At 37.8% G+C, this 25,951-nt stretch overlaps 1 protein-coding gene across 4 annotated transcripts in view; it reads right to left on the reverse strand.

Moving 5' to 3' along the window:
* The window catches only part of SPPL3 (signal peptide peptidase like 3), a 62,136-nt gene that overhangs the window by 11,564 nt on the left and 24,621 nt on the right, over positions 1 to 25,951 (reverse strand). For 2 of the 4 annotated variants that reach the window (XM_074886740.1, XM_074886738.1), the window contains exons 2-5: positions 13,281 to 13,358; positions 7,098 to 7,192; positions 3,933 to 4,052; positions 490 to 568 (exon numbers count right to left, since the gene is read on the reverse strand). In XM_074886740.1, the coding sequence (XP_074742841.1) occupies positions 490 to 568; positions 3,933 to 4,052; positions 7,098 to 7,192; positions 13,281 to 13,358 (372 nt within the window). The remainder of the gene's footprint in view (positions 1 to 489; positions 569 to 3,932; positions 4,053 to 7,097; positions 7,193 to 13,280; positions 13,359 to 25,951) is intronic. The other 2 variants (XM_074886741.1, XM_074886739.1) reach the window with 1 other exon arrangement.

Here is a 25,951-nt window from a genome sequence, read left to right on the forward strand (position 1 = left end):
TACCATGAATGCTCCTTCCTAGTTACCATCCAAGATAGTGCTTTTTGCAACATGAACTCCAGTCACAAGGTAAAAAACAAAATTAGTTTCAAAACATGACATTAACTTCTGTAATTTTCACTAGTGTAACTACAGTCTCTGAAAGAGCCAGCATTAAAATCCATAGTCCAATGTTAACAAACATTAAAATCCAATACCAAATCCCAAACTCTGAAATCTCAGCCAAAATTCTTAAAAACCGCTGTTGGGAAATCTAGTCCCTGCAATGGTACCGCATTTCCCCAGCTGGCACGCACACATTGACTTGAAGAAATTGTGCTTCCTAGTTTCAAAGTGGAAACATGGTGTTGGCACAAAAAACATGCACAAACATCAGCCCTGAAGCCCTGAGGTTAATGCTTGTAACCAAAGACTCCATTAAAGCAGTCTCATTAAAAGAAATAAATACAACATACAAGAAGAGGAGAAAAAGATTTCTCAAGTCCTTACTTGTTTTGAGGTGAACATGGCCGCGTTAAGTACTGGCACATCGGGAGCAGAAGGAAAGCAAAAGCTATTGTTGCAAGGACTGGAAAAAGAAGAAAAGGTAATATTAGTACATTCAGACCTAATTTCTACAGTACACAAACAAGCTTCTCCAATTTGAAAAAGCTCTTGCAACAATGTCCTATTATCATATGCTGCAGTATTATTACAGCAAGAGCAGCTACAGGCTCCAAGGTTTTCTGCAGAACTTCTGTTGTTAGTACGCTTTCAAACCTCAATCAAAATAAAAGCTCTCAAAGGAACGAAACACCCCATCCCCAAACCTTAAAAAAGAAGTCTGAAAGCTATTCATGATCATGTCAGGAAAAAAAAAACAGTTTTCAAATAATCTACGAGTCAAAAAAAAAAAAGAACTTACTACAAACTGGTTGTGAGATTCTTTTAAAATTCTTCAACATATGACACAAAGGCAGAATAATAAAGGGTTTTTTTCCACTTTTTAACTCAGATAGTCAGTTTTTTCCCCCTTCTCACTCAAAACCCTGTATTCATTACTGAAATACAGTACAACTTAAAGTAAGTTATATCCAATAGCTGGCAACTTAACTTTTTTAAAATATGAAGTGCTTTGCATTTTTGAAAATAGGACGATAAAAATAAATAAATATCCAAATAGACTATTTCCATAAACATTTTCTTTTTTAAGAAGCATACTTATCCCACCCATGCATTTGTGAAAACGTCTAGTAACTGCTGGTATTTATAATCATTTTTCCTTCCATTTTTTTTTTAAAATAATAGCAATGAATTTGTACTAAGGACTGTTTAAAATGCTGAAGAATGAGGGTGTGGAGACACAGACATGTCAGCAGCACGCATCCAAAACTGCTGTAGCAAGAACAGACTGAAATGAAAATGGAAGAGTTGCTCGACATTTTCTGCATGCTGCAAATCAAATCTCTGTGCTGTTTTCAGTCCTTTAAAAATTGGGGTGGTTTTTAAAAAGGGATTTTTTTTTTTTATTCTCAAATTAAGATAATGAGAAGGAATCAAATATTCTCTTTAGTACACAGCTTAAACCAAATGGAGAAAAGAAATTGGTTTGGTTAAAACCACAACTTTCCTCTTCTCAATGCCCTCCTGGTGGGAGGAAGATTAAAAATTAAAAAAAAAAAAAAAAAACACCACAAAACCAAACAACAGTCAATTCATTTATAAAAAAAAAAAAAAAATGTATGAAAACAGCACCATGGACACTCACAGTTCTATCAGTACTTCAGAGAGGAGAAAAAAAAAAAGCAGAATAGGTAGGGAAAGCATGGAGAGCGTGGCAACTCTGCACACATTGAACCAGGAACCTTTTCAGAGGTGCATGACAAAGAACGCTGCACAGCAAAACCCGTGCCCCTGTTGCCCCCAGTCCTGCAGGCCTTGCTGCCTGCCTGCCCTGCTCCCTACCCCACCTCCACCACTGCCGGGACTGAGCCTTCCTCACCCCAAGCCGCCCCTCACCACCCTCGGCATCTCTCCTTCCCCTTCGGCTCTTTGCAGCAGGGAGCTCTGCACCTCCTGTCCTGGTATCCCCAACCACTGCCACCCCAAAGCTGGGCTAGTTCAGAGAGTATAAAAATTAAAATGCAATCACAGTGATACACAGTGCCTTCTCAATCTCGTTCATGACTGTCCGGGCTTCCAGTCATAACTTTTCCCTCTAGTCTCAATACCTATTTATTCAATCGGCTTAACTCCTGTCTGCAGGCAACGCGCCAACTCTTCAGCTCTGGCCTCTGCTTAGCAGCTGGTCCTGGCCTTGGGCTGTTTGCTGCACCTACCCTGGCTCCCGACTCTTCCCTGATGGCAAATCTTTGTGGGAGGAAGATTTAAGAGGGGTTTAAGAAACCAGACATCCGTTACAGTTTAGAAATTCCCCCACATCAGCCTCTGAAGTCTACAAAAAGGGGATGTAAAATAGCACTACTTGAGCTTCAGGGGACAGAGGGACCAAGTCCCACAGTTCCAGCTGGAGGTTCCCAACTCCAGCAGGGTCCGCATCCTGCTCTATAGCCTCTAACTTTGCATTTAGAGGTTCTGGGGCCAAAGTCCCCTGGGCTTAATGACGCTCCCCAATGCAAGACCAAGGAAAAGCACAAAAGTATCCTAAAACCAGGTTCAAGAATAAAGATACCCAAGTGCACTGATCCAAACAGACTCAATCCTCTTAAACCTGCAACAAGCCCCAGCTGACGCAATATCGTCTAATTACACACCACAAATGTTACAAATAAAGTTACAAATGTCAAGGTCATTCTGGAAATAAATGGACCAATAAGCTTGACAAATTAAATCTGTCTTTTGTCATAAGTCTTCCTTTACAATATCTTATTATATAGGTGTGTATATATATTCCCCTAATATCTAGCACATAGTAGAATTTATCTCATAATTTATTTTTAATAGGAAAGAACATACGTGTCATAGGTCAAAGTTATAAAAGCAGTATTCAGAAGACCTCTACAGAACTGTGCCTCCAGAATTAGAGATAGGAGTCTCAGACTCATGTCAAGAGCAGAAATTTAGATTTCACTCATCAACATCAGTCCTTTTTAAAGGGCTGGAGAGGACGCATAGCTCAGGAGTTAAATCATGAGGGAAAAGCCTGCATTGCATATACGTGAAGTAGGAGAGGATGAGAGCTATTTAGGGGTTTAAAAGTCTTCACAGACTCTGTATGTGGACTGAGGAGTACAATTTTTAAAAGCTTATGCACATTTCAAGCAGTAGGAAGAATCTTGCTACCCTGAACAGCAGCTGGTCTCTTGAAAAACTGAAAAAAGATCAAAAGGCCAAAATTTTCCAAAATTCGAAGCCCTGGTATTTACTTAAATGACAAAATGTAAATAATAATAAACAGGATCAGAGGACTTGCAATTTATTTGCAGACAACAGTTTCATTTTTGTTCTAAATTCAAGCGGTGCAAAAGAATAATACTCAAAATGCTAGTGAGACCAGAAATATCCTTGAAACAAAGAAAAACTGCATAAAAGCAAAACCCAAAATTAAACTAGGAAAAGAAGTCTCTGGAGAGGAACTCCACAGTTATGCTATGATCCTATAAAGCACCTGAGTTATGAAATACCGTGTACAGTTCTGAGCACTGATTTATAAACAAGTGAACTTTACGTAAAATAATTCATCCAGCATCTTTCAAAACTCTGGCAATTTATAGTTCAGTAGGTTTAGCAAATCTCTAAGTGGAAAATACTTCTCAAATAATACTTGTCACTTTATTAATAGCTACAGAGACATGAAAATACAACTGTGAAACCTGATGAGGTTTTTTTTCAATGTACTATGACATGTATTATAATTCTTATCAACAATATTTAATTATATCAACACTTTCTGTTCTATTGCAATTCTTATAAAGAGAAGAAAACTTAGTCACCTGCTGTGCATATTGTAAAGACAACTTGAACTGAATCAAAGAAGAAGAACATAACTAGGAGAGACACAGACGCTCCGATGGGCAGGAACAGCGCCTGGGTAGAATCAATGGTTTGAATACCTGCAGAAGAAGGAAAGTGACATTTAACTTGGGCTATTTCTTACCACACATATATCGACAGCCTGTCCTCACCAACACAACTGAGGACTCTGACAATAAATTCCATTTCAATGCCAGTGAAACCGACATTTCCTCCGAGATCCTCATGCACTATCATAACCAAGCAGAGCAGTCTGTGCAAGAACACTCCAGCTAAACCACACCATCGCAGTGGCTGGGTGTGTACAGCAACAGCCCTGCTTTGCAGAATCCAAGAACTGAAAGTTGAAAGAAAACGCATGAATTTTTTCTTGTGCCATAGATAGAATTAATAATAAGTTACAAAAATTAACATTATTTAGGGATTAGGAATCATACAGCAATTATAGATTTGCTTCATTTGACACTGAGCAACACAAACATGTTGAACAGAGCATATGAAAGTTTTATTTAACCTCTCAGCATGAGGTAAAAAGCCTGATCAACAGCAGAGCTGCAGACAGTGTTAGGCTGACCGAGCTTGTGAAAAGGGTGCCACAGCTTCAAATTCCACTTGGGTGAAGGCCACCATGCACTTAAATTGCCTCACTGATTGCAATCACCAGATAACATCAAGCCTAACAATAAAGGGCAGTTTTCAAAAAACACTCAAGTCGTTTACCTGTTTATGAAACTACCAACTCAGTTCAGCATGCACTATATTTGCCTTTTATGCTAAAAATCCAACAAAAATTCATGCTCACATTTAATAGCTGCAAGCAATTTTAAACAATGCAGAGATGCTGAGGTATTTTACTCTGATTATTTCTCCCACCTCAACGATGCAGTGTGACTATTAGGGATATTAATAATGGGACAGGACTTCTTTTTTACTATATTTTACCACAAGTTTTTAGAATTACTAACAAAATTGAGAAGATCAGGCTTGGAAAAGCCCACCTATCCCTGCAAATTCTAATACTAATACTTAACCAGCCTCTGGTAGCTGTATTTACATTTGATGATGAGTGGAGGGAGAAACAAGCTGTAAGTAGCAGCCCAATTAAAAATACAAGACATACTTATACTTGTAGAGCATTGCAATAACAGGTAACATCTGAAGCAGTCACTTGATAAGAGGTATCCAAAACGTCTCTAATGAAAAACTAATACAAGACTCAGACCTAGATGAGATCTAAAACCAGCTTACCATCACTATGTTATCCCAAAATAATTAGACACTGCTGTATGAAGCAGGGTTTTACCAGTCCCAGGATTTTAAGAATAAGCTTTTAGGTTATCAAGCAGAACATCTTTACATATGTATGTATGCACGTATACATGCACATACAAGTAAATATACACACACATTGTTTGTGTGTGAGAGAACGTGCCTATTTTATTTTTTTCTGTTGAAGAGTGGCAAGTTGTCTAAATAACAGGTTCCCTACACAACTCGTAGATACCAGTGTATCTGAGTACATCAAAAAACCTCAAACACATGTGAAATACACTCACTACAACTTAGTATCTGTCATAAGTATTTAACCATTTTCACAAAAGAAAAGCTGAACAATGAGCATGGAAGACATGACGCTTGCACTGTATGGTCATTCATTAGTTCAGGTCATGGATCTATTATTCCTAAAACATAAGTAGCACAACAAATTTTAAAATAAAAAGCAGAACAACTCAGTCATTTGGGATTTCTGTGTTACTGAGGTCTGGTACAAAGGGGTAAGCACAATACAGATAGTCCAGTGATGACAGTGCGAAGACACAGAAATTCCTGTGTTCTAATCTGTGATTTAGACCTAGTTCCTCCTGCTTTAAGAGTGAACATTTATTCACATGCCCTTCAACTTCCCAAGGGAAAAAAACAAACAAAACAAAAACCCAGAAATGACATACTACAAACCACCTTGGCATACGGGAATTAGTGCCTGCAGTGTTAAATGTCCAAGTTCTTCATTTCATTTCTGATCATTTTGACAGCTAATCCCCTTAATGTGCTTATTCCCCAGCCCCAGTCTGTCTTCTCTTACTTCCCAGATGCCAAAAGCCTCAACTGTTCGTTGCTGAATCACCAAGCACAGCAACCTCTTTGCTCAGTGTTGTCAACAGAAGCAGTGCTCTGACAAATATGTAAATTCCAAGAGTTTATACATTTTTTTTAAAAAAAAGTCAAAAAAGCAGAAGACACATACAACATAATATATGTTATTTATTTCATAGTTTTTAAGCTATACTTGCTACTTTAAGCAAAGCAACCTTAGCATTCAGAGGTTTGTGCACAGGGCTGCTCACATATCTCACTCCTGTCTTCTAAACTTGCAGAATCTATTCATTCTAGAGCCTATTCTCAGAATATGGCCATATAACTTGCTGTAAGTTAAACTCAGGTGTGAATTTACAGCACATGGTGTACAATGCATTCCACTCTAACAGTTCATGTACATATTTTTACCTGAAAAACAGTGGATCTCAAATGGCCAAGCTGCCTGGAATCTATTTATAGATTACAGAGGGGACAATCACCATGTAGGAGCTGACATGTTAATCCCCACTCTGAATAGATTGTGTGTAGACACATATTTTGTTGTCCATTATAAATGAGTTGCCCAAAGCCATGTGAACTCTATACTTCAATTTCTCTATTGATAAAGCTGAATCATCCTTATGGACTTGTTAGCATACCATGAGATCTCTCACTGCTTACAGACTAGCTAATATGTCATAGTGATAAACTCCAGACAAAAAGAAATTACATTCCCTTCTCATAACTGTATGGTGGGTTTGTTTTTTTTAAAGTAAAGCTGTTTCCATTTCCAGTAAAACCTGACAAAAAATGCAGCATGCAATTTCTATGAATTATGGAAATATTACATTGATGTTTTAAACTTAGCTTCCATGGGCATGAACTAGATAACAGTATTAGTGCATAGCAAGATGGTAAATGCCTAGACAAAACAGCTCTGTTGTATCGGGTGAATCCACAACGCACACAGGTGAAACAGACGGACGGATGAAGCACAAGGAGATGCAGCACACTGAAGTGACAAAAGAAAGATAAGGAGTAAAGCTAACCCTTACTGTTATTGGTGCTGTTGCCATTAAAAGACCCAGCTGTGCTGCTATTGTCTTTCTCTTTGTCTTGATTCTCAAAGTCCATGTTAAGAGACCTGCAGAAAACAAAGCAAATTTAACAGACAAGTTTCAAACTCCTATTTAGGCTCATCAGCCTTGGGCTCCTTACCATTCTACCACAGCACTCACTCTCTGAAAAAGCCATTTAATGCTGGTTATTAGAAAAAACACCATACACACCAGAAAACTAAAAAAACCCGACAGCTTACAGTTTCAGATGAGGCATCAAACCACACAGGTTCTAATAGTGAGACTAGTCCCCAGTGTCTGAACCGGTAAGTGTTAACAACAAACCGCAACAAAGGCACATTTATCTGCATTACTGGGAATTATAGAACACGTGGAAATGCAACAAATGTTTCAATTCTCTGATGAATCTGAACTCTTTCCAAGTTCTCATTTTGACTCTTTTCATTCAAATTTAACTATCAGGTTTCATTTTTAAAACAGTATTATTTCCTTTCTCTAAATCTTCTTATGAATGATGACCAAAACTAGCTTGTAAGTAACTGTCTGTCCAACATAAGGTCTTACTTCATTGAAAAAGTTTCAGCAAAGACTAGAAAGTAACCAGATATATATTTTACATACACGCAGAACAGATGGCTAGAGGAAGCTCTGAATAAACAGTACACATTGATACAATTTAATTAATCCATAAGAGCTGACAACGTTCCTCTATGTTCCCAGCTCAGCTGTAACTGATTCACCTTTTCATTTTGATACACACTTTAAAAGTTCTAAAGTAACACAGTATTCCACCCCTTCTGCCACAGTCCTTTACTTTGACGCAACTTCTAAATTATATTCTAATTTGACATAACTTTCTGAAACAGGGAAATTTCATTTAGAGTCTGTTTTGGCCAACAATTATTTTCTATTGTTAAATTCTATGTTGTTTTTAATAAAAATGCTAGCAATCAAGTTTACCATGATAGTTTCTCATTCCGATACATGCATGTTATCCATGATTTAGCTGCATATTTATTAAAATAAGCTACAGAGAACCACCAGAAGCACTGTACAGCTTCCACTGTGTAGCTCCTGACTTAAGTCTGCAGCAGCATCCACGTATTTCAAAAAAACTACCAGGTCAACGGGCATTAAACTCCTTTTCAAGTTTAGCTTAGCTGTCAGTAATTGTGCCATGCAAAGTAAACAAATTCTATTAATTTATCAGACAAGTTAAAAAATACATCACAATCTTCTATACAATTTTACAGGTTATTTCATTTTAGTGTATAGGTTACCTACTGCAATGCACAGGCAAGCAATTTTGTGCTGCTGTCATAAAACGTGAAATCAAGCACATATAGGTCTACAGTATCAAGACAGGCGTGGTGTATTAGAGGGGGTTGAGCTGTTTCACTGTATAAAACAAAAACAAGAAAAAGGCTCTTCCAGTATAAAACTGGTTTGCTGCTTCTGCTTCTATTATGTAAGTGCTCTCAAACAGTGGTACGAAATTAAAGCAGCTTTTGGGCTCAGGCAAACTATGAGGAAGCTTCAACCTCAGACATACAGTACTTCTACACAGATTATGGATCATCAACTAAAATGTTATCAAAAATACGAAGAGGCAACGGAGAACACTAAAATTCTACCAAATTAATCTTCTCTTCTTAGTTTGTTCTTCTCAAGATCTCTCTGCTCTGCATCTTGTTTCAGCTGCCTTTATCCTTCATTCACACTTCCTTTTTCCCCACTAATGCATTGTAGCCTCATAATTTTTCTCTCAAGCTATAAAAATTCAGGAGGAGGCTGACAACCTCTTGATCCAAGATTCAGCCAAACAAGATAATTCTTTTCTCAGTGCAGTGTTTCATTCCTCTCTGAATTAGCACAGTTTAGCAAGAACTTCACACCATCATTCTCCCAGTGGCATCGGGCAACTCTTAATTTAAGGGATTGCTATCAGCAAAGAAAACTGGAAATAAACTATTAGATCTACTACTCTCCTCTCATTGCAACAGTGTCAGCAATTATTATATTATTACCTATAAACATCCCTACTTCAAAAGTAAGCCTAAATTAGGAAATTACTTTCAATTAGCAATACAGCTGCTGATCCAAGACAACTTCTGAATAATCTCCAACTGTTTTATGATTTGTCTCTTCTCTCTGCCTCAAATTATCACTAACATAATAAAGAAAAAGAGAAGTGATCACTAAACCATCCTCCAAGAAAACATAATCCAAGACATGTAAAAATTATATTTTATAACAAGATATACTCAAAACTACTGGACTGTAAAGAAATCACAAGCTGAGAAACCTTTGGTTTCTGCTGGGCTTCCAAAGGCAATACTCATCCAGGACCATGTTCATCAGGCAATAAACTACACAGTTGTTTCATCTGTGGGTCCTCACAGTTCAAGTTGGTAGGATTTCTAGCACAGTGTTTCAAAGCAAGCACAGCTCAGCCTCCCACAGGGAACCACTCAGTAGGGTTACACTAAGGCCAAAGAAATGAGTAAGCTGCTGGCACACTACTATCATAAAAGTTCAGATTCAACTATGGATCACTTCCACTGCAGTAATGCTTCAGGGAAACCCTGCAGGAGAATATTCTTATGAAACAATGGAGGAAATAGGAAAGCAAGTATGTATCTATAGAGTCACTTGCAGATGCAATATATTGGGAAGTTCCTTCTTCCTCTACTTAGCGAGGACAGGCACCCATCTTGACAGCTCTGGGGCGATGAGAATTGTGGGTTGCCACAGAATTGCCAAATTTCAATTGCTCTAAATAAAAACTTACAATCAGAATCAGTCATTGACCTGAGACAGTTTAAATCAATCAAATCTCAATGCATATTATAGAGAGCGAGCCTAAAATATGTTGTGTGCTCTAACATTGCTACAGTTGCTTCTAAAACATTGCCATGAGGTTAAACGACAAGCTCCAATGCAAGATCTGGAGCAGGAGTAAGAACAGGGGAAACAATAGCAGAAAGTGCACGTAAAAACGTTTTCATTGCATATATGGAATAAGAATGCCTGAGTCCCACGTCTCTGATATGAACATCTCACCTTCAGCAGGTATTTCATGAGCACCCATTTGTGCACGCACACATGCAGACAACCTTTGCAGCACTCAGTGAGGTCTGTCCCAATCCCCGACTCCACCCTGCCAGCACTGCAGCTGTTGATGCTTATGAACTCCACAGACTTTCTCTTTAAGTTTTATTGTGAAATATGTATCCTGATTTCTGTAAATGTCAAGTCGTAAAGCCAACCATAAGGACACCGTTGGAACTACTTTCTATTTACACATGTACTTTAGGTACCCAAAGCCTAGAGAGAGAAGACAACAGTTTCATCCCATGCTTCTTCATTTGGTTTAAAAGCAGATACTTGAACAGGTAGATTCTGGGTTAAATCTGGCTTTATATAAGATGAGAGACCATGTCTGGGTATGCGATAGGATAGAAGAAGATTTAGCTGCTTTCTGCCTGCAAAGTAACCCCAACATTTAAATCACAGAAAAACACTTGGACAAGAATACGTGGTTGTCTTGCAAGAACCCACAGAAAACAATCCGTTTCAAGCTAAGCTCAGCTCTAAAAAAACATAACTAATGCATACACTTGCATGCTCCAGTTTACAGCTTGTAACGGTTTAGAGGATTATACTTGCCCCTTCGGCAGTCAGTAATAAAGTATATCAAGTTCAAGGGCTGAGAGACAGTCAGAATGTGTATGGGAGAGATGTTCAGAAGGGCTTGAAGCCAAAACTCCTGAACCAACACTAATGTAGGAAGGAAACGCTTGTTCATCCACAGTAAGAGAAGCAGGAACTCAACTTGTAGTTCATTCTGGATGCGGACTTCACCCATGATCTATTAGACATGCTGAATATCTTGGGGGTTTGGAGTTCTTGTTTGTTTGTTTGTTTCGGTTTTGGACAAACACTGCTTGTATGAGTAAGGACAGTGGACCAAGGCTTTCCTTTGTTCCCCTGAAACGTCTTGCATTAGATTTGATCCACCACGCACGTGGATTTTATCCTAATGACTCACCCACCCAATTCTTTCTGATCCTATTACTGCACTTCTGTTTAAGTCACTTGCCAGCAATACCACAATAACTCTATTTGCTTCTTTTCAGACTGAAAATCAGAAACAAAACCCACTTTCTGCAACATGAAGGTTAACTAAGGAGTGCTATTTGCTTTTTCTTATGACAGCTCCATTTGAGATGAAGCACTCAAATCTAGATGAAGACATCATTATTGTCATTTGAGAACAAGCACCCTAAGCTGAAACTTTCATTTTTCCAGTAAGTCACTTTTCTAAGAAAATCCACCCACTTTGCCAGAAGTTTTTATTTTACTACTTTAGGAATTTCCAGATTAACATAATTTTGCAACTTGCTACCACACTTGAATTTCTTAAATAACTTAACTGTATCTTAGACCCCTTTGTTAACACCTCTGTACAATTTTCTGTAAAAAAAATGCTTTTTTGCATCAGCTTACTTGCTGCCCAAACAGAATGGGAATTTGTCCAAGTTACCATCATAACTGTGGGTTTCAGCTCAGACATCTGCTAAAGAAACTACATGTAGGAAATCAATTAGGAAATTAATTCTAAAACTGTGGGACCTCATCTTGGTCTGTAACACCTTGCATCTTGGGGTCTTCAGGATACATGCAAAGGAAGTGGACTAGAACAGGGCATTTCCTCAAATGATCTGTATCCACCACCACTGCACTACTTCATCCAGTCAGTTAGATTGTTCTGAAGTTTGCAGTCCTTGTTATGTGAGAAGTTTTAAATGTAAAACATAGGACAAGATGGTAAAACAGCATGTCTATATAGGAATAGAATGGCAAACAGCAGGGGAAAATTTTTAAGAGCAAGGAGCTCTGAGAAGGGCAGGCAATTTAAGTTCAAACACTCCTGCTGTTTTATATTGCATTATGTTTTCACAATTGAATTTTAATAAATGCTATGTCTTCTTGCAGCCAGATGCATAGTTCCTTCTTACACAACTGCATAAATTCAAATAGTTAAAAATTTAATTAGTCCCTCAACTATATGTTAGACTGACTCAAAACTTGAAGAAAAAATTAAACAAACTCAACCTTTTCTTTCTTTTTTATTTTCATCCTCTCTAGATTTTGTTTTCCTAAAGCCTTCTATTTTAATTCCATCAGCAGTGCTGTTACCTAATACGTGGTAGCAACAACAGACAGCTCTTACCAAAAATTTGCTCTTTCATTATATGATTTTATTAACTTATGATGGCGATTTAAAACCTCTTAAACTAACAGCTGCAACTTACATCATACGTATGACCATGGCTATCATCTCTGTCAGGAATACTCATAGCAGTTCAGAGACATAGTGAATGTGTGGCCTTTTATCATAGACTTGTTAAATTGTTCTTCAAGAAACAGAATGAAAAATATGCTGTACTTAAGTTTGAAAAAAATAATACTTTCACGCTGTGATTAATTATTTTTTCTTAATCTGTCAGTATGAACCTCATTCCTTCAGTGCCACTACAATAAAACAAACTGTAATACAAGATGCAAGTCTAACAGGGACAACTATGCTTTCTCTAAACTATATGCGTCTTTTAAAATGGGACAAATTTGATTTCTGAAGATTCAAAGTTATCCTGCAACAATTCTCACACACTTTGCTGGAATTCAACACTGATGGTGTTTCCTACTTTCCTATTACACTGTTCCTCACACTCAAGTAAATAGCACTAGGACTTGGAAATCTTTGTTTTACAAGGCTTGTTTGCAATCACAATAAGAACATGCTGAACCAACCAACACTGAAATGTTACATATAAAATTCTACTATTGATAACATTACATTCCTCTTGACAATCCTTTATACCTTTAATATACCTTTACAGTCTTCAAGGACTAACTTTAAAGTTACCTTGTATGTGCATGTAACTTGACATACAATTATGTCTTTCAGAAACCCCAACTAGCTACTTTTTCTTCCTTTTCCGTTTCCTTTTCAGAAGCGAGAAATATATCCTTTACATTAGCCATCAGTTGGACAAAGATACAATGAAACAAAAGGCATAAACTGTACTCAGTCACTTGCCATATTTTTATTTGAAAATTTCTGCAGAGTCTTAAGAAAAATCTTACCTGAAACTCCCGTAGACTATGAGAAGAATAGAAATCAGGAAGGTAGACACTTGACTGGAATCCACAAGGGAATATGCCCTGGAATTGGGAAAAAGAAGGCAGGTGTGTCATCACAAGTGTCCATTTCTCCAGTGCCATTTGCTAATTCTTTTTCTTATTATAATACAAATAGAGAATTGAATGACAAATCTTTACGGCAGCACTCTCCGAAGTTCTCATATCATCTAGGAATATAAAACCCGTAGCTTGTAAATTATCTTTTTATATTCAAGACTGCAGCAAGCAAAAGCTGTACAACAACCAAAGGACAATTCAAAAGCCTATGGTAACTTGTTCTGAACTCACCACATTCAGATGTTTTTTCCCCTCAAACACATTAAAATTGCTTCAATTGCAACTAATGCAACCTTCCATGTAAATAACACTATCCTAGTTTCTGTAAGACTTCTTACGTCTTAACTGGTAATAGTTAAGTTGCAATGTGGTAGTCAAGGTTCACTTAGTCCGGGGGAAAAAAAAAAAAAGAAAAAAAAAGAAAAAAACCAGACAAACCTCACAACAAGCTGTAATATGCATTTATTAAACCACAAATTACTTCCCTATTACATCTTGCAGACCACTTCATACAGGATTCCCAATAGAAATTTCAGCAGGAGACTTAAAAACTTTAGTTCCTGATACAGCAGACCTTTGTGCTCTAAAGCACAGAAATATAAGTATTAATATTTGCCGATTTTTTTTCCTATCCTTGACAGACCAAACCCTACTCTGTAGTTTACACTGAAACTTCTTTGAATCTGGACAATGGGACAGAGGCAGCCTCAGCAAGTTCCCAGACGACAGCTGGGGAGAACAGGTTTTATATACTACAGGACAGTATACGTTTAAGGGAGACCTTGAGGAATGGACCAACAAGAACACAACAGCTCGCAAGGCAACAGAAATGATCACTCCCTCTGCTTAGCCCTTGTGAAGCTGTATCTTTAGTATTGCGTACAGTTTTGGGGGCCCCAAAAAAGACAAACACTGGCACTCTAGAGTAAGCCAAGCAGAGGGCCACCATGCTGGCTGGGGTACAATGCACGAGGAGAGGCTCTAGGAGAGACACTACAGCTCCCAACGTTTTTTCAACAACTTGTGCTAAAGTAATGGAAGAGTATAATGCCCAATGTTAACTGCATTAGTCTTATGCCACAAAAAAAAAAAAAAAAAACAAACCACCAACCACCCAAAAACTAAACATTTCTGAAAACCAACCAAAAAGCCTAATTTCAGCAAGACTATGGATATGGAACAAAGATAATTGAATTACATGATAGCTCCAAATTAAATATCACTAAGCAAATAAAAACTAAAGCTACAAGACAGTTAAAGAATCACTCATCCCGTTCCCAATTTAAAAGCAATTTAGAGAAAATTACCAAGCCACTAGACACACTTTAAAATACTTTTTAAAAAATATAAACACAAATGTGAACCTTCTACTACCGAAATTCAATATTAAACATCACTGAAAAAGACTGCCTCTTTGAGATGAAATTATATACTTGTCGAATAAGCTTTTAAAGAATGAGAAACTAATTTTGTTAATTACTATAAATAACTTTAACATTACCCCGCACTGAAAGTGAAAAACAGATGTCTTATTTGCTCATAAAGCTGGCCCACACATAAAGACGATCCTAAGCTTTGTATTTTTTTTTTAATTTCAGTCACGTCTGACCTTTAGTTTCCAGGCTGTGGTACAGAGGTCTTAAAAGCATCGATGAAGATCAATATACTGAATTGCAAATACGTGCAATATGTAACTAAGCACTTCCAATCAGTGTATATATAAATGCTGTTCAGGTTATATACAGTATCATTCATAGCATGTTATTTTTAGCCAATGATTACAGCTAAGCAGACACCAAGAAGAAATGGCTTAAGGATGAGCACATTAGTTTTATGACCTGTTACTAGCTTCAATTTCAGAGAGAACCATTCCCTCACCAACCCTGAGTGAAGGGAAAGGGAAACCATATCCTGTTTGGATTTGAGGATAAATAGTGGAATTCATCTATTAAAAGAACCTTCAGGAACTCCAAATTTGTAAGAAAAGCAAAATGACTGAACGGAATTTCAACTGGGATTAAACACATCCAGGGTTATGCACTAAACTTTATTAACTGATGTTCATAAAACTACATCTTCATAAATTGGCAACTACTTTTGAGATGAACAATATTTTCTACATAATTCATCATTCGTTGGCAACTTTGGAAGCTATGATAATTAAAATACCATTTCATCATAATTACTAAACATTAGTCAAAACAAGGCTGTAAATGTTAGAAAGATTTATAAAACAGATAAAGTAAGGATGATACACGCATCATGGATCAGCCCTGTGCACAATCCATTGAGTTTTGTATTAAAAACTAAGGGCGCTTTGGTACAATGAAAGAAATTGTATACATGCAAACTCATTCTAAACAATGATCTAATATACCATAACTCTACTGATAGGCTGCAGTGATGATTAGACAGCTATCCGCCGATTCTATGCAAGGGAGAAACAAGAATTAAAGTCCTTTCATCCTGCACAAGAAAAGTGCAATAATATAATTATAAACTCATCGCAGAGCAGTGATGATTCCTGACTTCTCCGCACAGAGATCTTATAAGCAGGACATCCTAAAAACTCAGTGTTGCTATTGCAATTATGGTGTGGGAGAACTCGTGTTCACTGATACCCCAGCTAACAGGGCCAAGGAGACATATTCACACTTTCCTTCTTCCTGAGGCACTTGGAAAAGAGCAATGCAAAGCACACGCAGTATGACAAGTCTAAGAGTAACCACACGGTGGGAATCAAGCGAGTGGTGCAGGCATGTCCACATTCCATCCAAAGTTTCCAACACAAGTAGCCCACAAGCAAACTTGAAGAATAATTTTATAATGCTAAAGTGAATCTCATCATAATAAAACCCAGCATTTTTTTAACATCTAATTTCCCTATATTATATAAAGTATTGCACAAAACCTGGAAACAGAACTGCTTCCTAAAATTCTAATCACAGACTAAAACCCTTGATCCCAAATAAACACTTTCTAATGCATTAATCTAGACTAAATAAGCAAATGACAGCATCACAAGAAAGAATCAAGAAGTAAGATTACTTCAAAGTTTTTAATATTATTCAAAATGCCAGACAGTGATCTGCAAATCCATTTGTATTTTTAACTGAAATTTAAATGATCTTCTACAGGTCCAGAGTCCATATGCATATAATTGGATTCTCCTATAAGCATATTTCAAGCATGGAAGTTTGCATACTCCCACAGCCAGACGTGGCATCAGTGCTATGTTCTTCTCAAATAGGATCAGCCAAAACCAAAACAACCCCCCCCCCCCCATTTATGAAATTTTTCAGAAATTGGAGTAGACTTCGTGCAATCAGATTTAACCAGCCTTCCACTGCACATATAAAAATGAAACCATCCTCCTTCTACAAGGTATTTTTGTAAAATTAAGTATTTAATCTCAGAACAAGTAGTGGAAACACATGCATGGAAAATGCCTGTAACAAGCACGTGCATAGTTGTCCCTTGACTTAAATACTGATTTCAGAAGCACTTCTTCATACTTACTACACAACAATTCATGAAGAAAAGATTGCTTTCCTTCATTCTTATTCTGAAAATTAATACTGGATAAGGCCATGCTCACGGCTGCTGTCTTTTGAAGGATTTACTTTAGTGCAGTTCATCTACATGCCCCATTACAAGAACAACTACCAACCCATTTCTAAACTCTAGTATATATGCAGAACATTGCTCAAAATACAAAGACACCATTGGTTTTCCCAGGGAAGTACATTTTTTAGGATTCTTACATTACCACACCTGAAATTCAACATCCATGTAAGGACGTTGTTTTAGAAGTAAGTTATTTAATCAGGCTATCAGACAGATTCTTGCTAACTCAGTCAAGTAACAAATAACTATTTATAGTTATCAGACAATAACATTAGACCCATATATTAGACCCAAGTACTTTACAAAACCAAACACACTGATGGCTTACTTTTCTCTCTAAGCTCCTTTTCTCAGCCAGCTGGTGAGAGGTAACTTCCCAAATGCCTTCTCTACAACTTGAGAGCTCACTCTGAACCTGCATCTTTACATGGCTGAGATCAATTTTAGCAAACTCTCTGCCATTAGGCATCTATTTCTGGCAGCATCATGGGCAAGTGCTTACAACACAGAGCCTGCTAAGGCATGCCAAGACAGAGACACAGCAAGCACTGTTCTATAACATATTCTGTGTGTCAGCCCTACAGCTATACAGTGAAAGTATTGTCCAGACAACAATCCAAGCAGCGAGCTCTCCAGCCTGGCACAGACTGCTCCATAGACCTTTACCTACAGAACAATTCCAGGGATGCCCAGCCATTGCGACACACCACCACGTCCACGCGTCCCAAACAGTAACCATGCAAAATACGCCACAGCAGTTACAGCTGGCGTTCCAAGCAGCACTCTCCCTTCTTCTGGGAAAAAATGAATAACTTCTGTATTCCCAAGGGAACAGAGACCCCCTTCATTCCCAGCTAGAGAAGATGGTAACCAGCTCATAAAGTTGCAGCAACAACAGTAATAGCATTACATTAGACACACTTGCGAGCTCTCTTTTCTCTGTATCGGTAGCTGTGGGTCAAGCTCTCTTTTCCCCTGTCGCCCCAGGTCCAAGTTCACCCATCTTTGTGAACATTCACCCTACAGGGTCTCTGCCATCTGCCTGCTTAGGAATTTCTTATAAACCCCCCCTCTTTTAGCCCCACTGTTTTGTTTTCCTATTACGTACTTACTTTTTAAATTTCTCCGTTTCTGTTATTTCTTTTGCACTTCCACTCAAGAAAATCACCCAGTTAATGCAAGCACTGGTTCTCATGTTTCAGCTCTTCCTTATCACCAGAAGATAAGCAGTTTCTTGATTAGAGTCTCAACAGTCCTTGTAAACCAGCAGAAGGAGTCCTTTAAGCAAAGCCTGGTACTTCTTTTTGCCCTCTGTGTTGAGCGATAAGTATCTGCAACTCACTTTGTTCAATGAATACCCAGAGAAAGACAGAACTAGGAACCAACTGTGTCTCCTAATGTCAGCACAGAGTATTACCCTCTATATAACCTACTTGTCATGGGCCAGTCTGACGTGACCACAAGCCAACACTGCCATTACAAAAGCAACTTCTTCTCACGTTTTACCAGTCGCCTATTCTCTTTCTTCATCCTGTGCCAGCACAACCATTTACAAAACCACATGGAAAACCAGAACAGGGTATTTGTCTGCTTGAATAATAATGGAGAATGAATGGGAAGGTTTCTCAAGTGATTCAGATTCCTGATCTGGCATGTTTCTGGACATAAAATCAAACACGAAAGACTTTTCAGTGGCAGCATTGGCTTAAGTACTCCAGAACTACCGCCCAAGCGATCAGAGAAGGTTTATGTAATTGAAATAAAAACCTCTTTCTGTTTGCACAAGATGCCTATTAAATATATGATCAAAGAAATTCAGCCCCTCGATGTTTCAGTAGCAAATATCACTCCCCTGACTTCCAGGTACACGACAAATTATTGTGAAGAATTCTGCCGAGGGGGAATGAGAAGCCTGTGCACTGAAGTTTCCATAGCAATGCACGGCTGAAGGCCTTGGACATGAATCATTCTCATACAAAAGCTGTTACAACAGCAGCAAGATAAACTTTCCCTGCATTTACTGTACATATACGAGAATGCAAACAATAAAGCAACAAATAAATCACATCAGCTTGAAAAGTGCAGTAGGTGAACTAACTTCACATGAAGAGAGAAGATTGCATTTCATCGGGTATTTTTCTTTATCAGTGATCATAATATCCAAGCACTTTCAAGATTAAGGAAAATAAAACTATAAAAGGAAGGTAATCTAGTGTAAGGGCAGATTAAAATAGAAGAGCTTTTACTTTGTTTAGTGGAACAAAATCTGCAACTTGCAGACATTTACCACAGAGTCACAGAAATTCACACTGACAGGAATGTAAGGAGATCATTGAATTCACTGAGTTATAATTTGATCTTATTTTGGAGAATCAATCAGTCATGACACATGTCTACCTCATCTGCTGTTTAGAACACTCACTGGTGAAATTAGAAAACTTTTCCTGACACCTAATATAAGTCTTTCTGACTACAATTTTAGTCCATACTTTTTTTCCTATACAAAAAGTCCTTCAAAACTCATGGGGAGCTTCTCATACCAGACACAACTGGGGTAAAGTAGACCCATACATGAATTCACTTGCATATTTCCGTTGCTGAAAGATGTGGCTGCTTGAGAAGTGACCACACAAAACTTCAAATATTCTTCAGCCCACATTAAAAGCCGTGACTATTTATTCAATCAATATGGTACTCTTCACCTACACTTCAAATATCACTTTTATTATCAAATGTCCACTGTCTCCTCACAAGGTAAGTGACAATAATCCATGCCCACCAAAACATGTATCCAACTTTTCCAATTTCCATCCTCTTCAAAAGAAAACTCCTCACAGGTAGGTACCAGCATTGGAAGGGTGACAACAAAGCATCTCCTTCCCTGCCCTGTTACTCACTGTTCATTTTCAGAACTTGCTGAATGCATGCATTCAGTTTGAGGGTATCATTTCAGCAGTCAATTCTTTCAAAGGGAAACAGAAAAAGAAGAAAAAACCAAAACCCAAACCCCAACAATCAACTTCTGCTGGAGATCTGGTGTTAAATGTTAAAATCAAGGATGGAAAAAGTTCCCACCTCCCCCTCTTCCAAGGGTTTCATATATTTCAAAAGTTTTTTGTGTTTATTACATCAGTGATTGCTATAGCAATAGAAAAACAGAAAGTCAAGAAATACTAGTTGGTAAATTCAAGGCAAGTTGGAGAATATTTTGCAATTCACTTCCCCTGCCCCACCCCTGGTTTTTGGAGCTATTAGCTGTAGGCAGAAATCAACATTCACCTTCATACTGCTGCAATGACCCTATGCATCTATTTTCTTTTGATCATGGAAGACTACGCCACTCACGAGGAAAATGTTTTTCTGAATTTATGTGTCTCTTTATATTTTCCAAGCATTCTACTAACTATTTTATTCCTTAAAAGAAGTATGAGAGAATACAGTGATCAGGGCAATTTATTGCTAAAAGCAATTAATTTTTGATGCAAGGCATTTGTGAGCTACCACTGTAGCATCATTTATGTTATTAAGAGGAGCAATCAAAAACAAGAACTCCAGAGCACAGCCCTAGGGTACATGAAAGAAGAGCACCACCATATACACAACGATCAATTACAGTTAATTGCACAAATATTCATTTTGATTGGGGGGAGGACTCACTCTGTAAGTAAAACCAATACTACTTTTTTCCTTTACTGGATTCCAGGTCAAGGGTATAACTAAAAAGCCTCTTTCAACTGCCTTACATGTGCAAGATATATACATATTTAAGAGCCTCCATTAGGCTTACTGCCAAACCAAAGTTAAATCTGAGTGTAACAGTTAAAGGTGTAATTTTAAGCGTGAAGTCATGGCACCCACAGCTGTAAACATATCTCAACACTATTCCATTCTTTAGTGTGATTCATAGGAAAAACAAGCAAATTGCTATGGCTTTACTTACGTTAAAGGAATAGCTTGTTTTCTAAAGTAAGTTTACAATTTCATCTCATTGTCACGTGCAGATAAGGTCTGCTAAGTCTGAGTAATTTATGGAAACATGGATCATATTGAAAAAAAAAACCTAAAGCAAGTCTGAAGTGAAAAAAAAGAGAGTAATTTGAGATATCCCACTAAAACCAGATTTTCCTATGCAGAGTTGGTTAGGGCTCAGGCAGGCATTTCAAAGTTGTAACTGGAGAATAATTCTGCTGTTTATCAGACACAAGGTTCAGAATGTTTTCACACTATTAGACACCAATTTTTTTTTTTTTTTTTTTTTGGCACACCCAACTAAAAAAGCCAAATCTCTCTTCTACCCTTTCCAGAAAGCTGCTTTCCTAAAACTCTCACCCTAAAACCAAATGCCAAGATCCTAACTAAATTGTTAAGACAAAACACTCCTCTGAGCTCACTTTGGGAGGAAACTGAAGTATACAGCCAATAAGGCATCAGGAGAGTCATCCTTGCAAAGAAACATTTTCTGTTAAAAACATTAGCTGAGCTACCCTTTGGTTCACCCAACTGTTTGCCAACAGAACAAAGATTCACATGTTTCACAGTGTTTAAGAATTACAGTAGCTGGAAGATTTTCAGATTTCACATTCAGCTTGGAGCATTCACTTCCCTGCAGGAATGGGAGCACAACTTCCAGTCCCTGCACGGAAAAATAAGAATACCCTACTCATTCAAAGAAGCATTATTTCCAACCAACACAGAAGAGCATCCCTGTACCTCAAAAGCATCCTCAGCTCCTGATCTCCCCAGCACTCTGGTGGAACCACACTAAACAGGATACTTGGGAGCAAAATTTGCAATCAGTATTAATAGAGAAAAATTACATCTTCAAATAAGTTGTACTGGACACACATATCTGTTTAAGTAGCCAGAACCAGAATAAATATCCAAAAACTTATTGAATGTCTTTGACATTGCTGCAAGAGAAAATACAGGCTTTTGTATTTCATACTACCCATTTGTAGGCTGAATGAGAGCCTGGATACATAATCTTACCTACACACAAAACTAAATTTACTTTTTTGAGGTTCACTGGTTTATTGAGGAGGGTTGGTTGGTTGATTTGGTTTGGGTTGGGATTTTTTCTCTAAAACAGACAAACAGAAATAAGACCTGGGAACCTCTCCTCCTTTCTTCCTTCCTCAAAGAAAAAACAAGATGTCATGAAAAACAGAGTAAGCTTTTACTGACAAATGTATGTCACCACCAGCCAAGGGATCGTCTCCAGCAGCAGATTTTGAAACTGTAGCACAAGTATATACAACTGCAAACATTTTTTGAAAATTTGAACAAAACTTCCAATACAATAATGTCTGCAATAAAGATCCACATGGAAGAAAAGTTAGTAGGTATCATTTCAATGAGTTAAACGGAACACTTTTGATATAAAAACACAGAGCCCATTAGTAGTGAATGTTTTACTCAATTTTGTATTTTAATTGTGTCATGTATTTTGATTGAGTTGTTTCAGACCAGCTAACTCATCCCAGAACACTAGCATCCTACTATAGCCCCAGAAAACTGCTGAGACAAGGTACAGCCCTGGTTTTACTTTTTAAAACAATTATTACTTTTATCTCTTCTTGATAATTAAATCTAAAGGACTCCAGCTTAAGATGGGATTTACCTATGTTGTTTTCAAAATCAAAAGTCTGAGGCAAGAAAGACTTAACAAGCCAGCCCTACACTGTAAATTGTAGCCACCTTAAGTTAGCTCACCTCTGACTTCAGTGGCATTAACAGAGCTCTGCCAACAAAACCTCCTTTTTCAAACATTTGCCATTACAATTAGCTTGGGTTTTGCTAGTAAAACTTACTTTATTCATGGGCAGGAAAAGAAGAAAGAGGTGGAAAAACTACCCCAGCAAACCAGCAAGCTGACCTGGCAAATTATCGTTTCTGTGAAGTGAGTTTTCATTCAGGCCAGCAGTTGCACAATTACTAGGTATGACGCAAAGACGAAAGGAGTCAAACATGTGGCCGGGGACAAGGTGGGACTAAAAATCTTTCAGGAGCAGCTTACGGTCAGGTCTGATTAAGCACGCTGTAAAACACACACCTGTAATGCAAGCTTTACTGGAGCTAATGTAAATAAAACAAAACTAACCTTTCTATTTCCCTCTAACTAACCTTCTACACAGAACTTAGCACTGGTTTAATTAAGTTAGTTTTCAAAACAGACCACAGGTACAGTAGTTGCCGCAATCTATATGATGACATTTTATAATATTTTGTGCTATTTCAGTCCTTCCAGATTTGTTTTCACTACTAAACTCTACGGTTGCAGCATGCAAGCATCATCCATCTCTTGAAAACTCTAATATAAAGTTATCTGTCCCCACAAGCCCTTTGAGCACCCAAACACTTCTATAACCCCCAGCTCTACAGATACCTTTGCTACAGCTCCCTGGTCCTACCACAGTATAACATCTTGAAGCACTGGCCATCCATTAATGAGACTGTCAAGTAAACCCCAGCACCAATACATGTAAGGGTATTCCATGAGGTACAAGTAGCAGCCACACTGTATTCGCAAGGACCAAACTATTAGTATGTTTCATGAGAATAAGAAAAAGAAATAAGACTCATTTGCTGAACTAAGTAAAGCAATAGTCTTGTCTGTAATTGTCTTCACAGTTCATCAATTTATAGACTTCAGTATACTGCAGAGGATAGATTCAAGTTTTGCTGTGGTACTATATAAACTGTCAAACAAAAATATGAATATAATGGTCTGTGGAAGAATTAAGATCAGCAAATATTTGAACAAAATGTAAATATATAACTATGAAAATATACGTAAATATATGTATGAGACATCTGACAAAGCAAGAAGGTTGCGGCCTAGCCCCAAGAACAACCTGACCACATAGGAAGACTTTCCTCAGCTGGAAAACTGTTTCCAGCTTCCACAAATAATCAAAAGGAGAATTGGAAGGAGGGAGAAGAGAGGAGGTCAAACCAAGATCTGTTACGCACAATCTTTTCTTGCCAGAGCCACAAGCATATTTCTTCATGTAAATTTTCAGATTCCAACAGACCAGTGAACTCTGCAAAGGTCAGCCCAATATTTAGCCTACCCCAAAGCTTTGCTGAAACAGCTCTTCTATCTAAATTACCACTTTCAACTGTATGAATTTTCCAAAAATATCCCTTTTTACATCAGAAAAAAAGGCAAATCAAGGGTGCGGTTACTGTAATTTAAGTCTACAACCACTGTGCAAGATGTCTACAGTTTTATGCTAGACAGTCTCATTATGATCCAAACAACATTGTGCTTTCAGGAAGAGCCATTTGGAAATGTCAGTGGTTATCCCTGGCACAGGAAAGTTTTCTGCAATTTTGACAGCTAAAACCTTTTTGGGTTATAAAGGTATCAATTTATATCCCAGTCATATACACAACTCAGAGTTATCAATCACTTGGTAGTACAGTTCTGCATTAGACAGAAGACTGCTTAGTGCTAGGTTTCATTTTATGGCACTTATTCTAGTTACAGGAAGACGATAACTTCCCCAAAGTCTTCATCTTAGGCTCCCATCTATGTTTTGATCTCTGTAAGCCTTTTTCCACTTAACAGAAAAGCTCATTAACAACAACTATAATCACCTAAAGCATGAGGAGCTCCCTACTTCCAGTTTACAATAAAATACATTTACTGCTTGAAGAACGAGCACAAGTCTCTTCTGCACAAGAATCCCCCCCATTCAATAACAAAGCCTGATCCAAGCTATATAGTGAGAAATCTACAACCTAACAGTTACTGCTGCCAGCCACAGTACAGTCAGAACAAGCTCAACGTGGGCTCAGTGTGGGTATTTTGCTCTTACAGGAGCAGGAAGACCTGTTCCGAGCAGGGTTAGAACCACTGCAGTGAAAATGCTGACAAGCAATTTATATCATGACTCAACATTGTTAACACAGCTACTACAGCACACGTTATTACCTTCAGCTAACAGCATCTCAGAGGAGCCTAAGCTGTAACTAAAAGTTGTCTAAACTGATAAAACGTGGGAGTTGTCATTATTTGGAATTAAATATTTGTCCCTGTCTTCACTGCTGTTCCATCCGGACAAGGAAGACAGTGGTGAGCAAGTACCTTATCTCTGCCTCACAAGTAGGAGATTCGTATTTACTTTGCAAGCTAGTGCCAAACAATTAATGTACACCTCTGACAATAGTATGTCCTGTAAAAGTCTCACACACACAAAAAATTGTCACTAAAAAAAAAACCCAACCCAAACACCAAACCCAACCTTCCCTTCCACAAACAAGCTCAAAAAATTGGTCATACAGGACTAGCCTTACTTGTGAGTACTTGAAAACTGTGCCACTCAGACTTTAAGTTTTCCTAAATTAAGAAAAGTGGGGGATAGTAAGACTTCAGCTCTACACTTGTTCATCTCAAGAACAACAAAAAGCTTCTCGGGTCTGTGGTAGACTGAAAGCTCTACAATAGATTCAGATTACTTTGGCAGACACACACACACAAAAGTCAAACACCTGAGATGAATCAATCTATTCAAAATAGATAAAAAAGCGCCATACTGATATAAGCAGAAAGTATCATCATTATTCCTGATAATACAAGAAAAAAGTGCTAGTGAGGAAAAGTGAGCTTCAAGTGGATCAAGGAACTACCAGCAGTTGAACCCAGAAAATTTAAGGTATGTTTAACTTCTTTATTGAAGCAAAAGCACTGATTGAAAACAACACCCCTTCTACTTTTCAATATATATTAAAAGCAAGGAGCTTAAAACATTAAAAAACAAAACAAACAAACCCAAACCTTACATGTAGTTAGAATGAGTATCTTGAAGTGAAATCTCACACCAGGTTTTCTGTAATATTGTAATGATAATATTTCACAGTTGCCGCACTTCATTTGCGGGGGAATAATGCACTGCTGTTCACAAAAGCAGCATTGTAAATCTAAA

The sequence above is a fragment of the Strix uralensis genome, chromosome 17 (genome assembly GCF_047716275.1).
Source record: "Strix uralensis isolate ZFMK-TIS-50842 chromosome 17, bStrUra1, whole genome shotgun sequence".
Lineage (NCBI taxonomy): Eukaryota > Metazoa > Chordata > Aves > Strigiformes > Strigidae > Strix > Strix uralensis.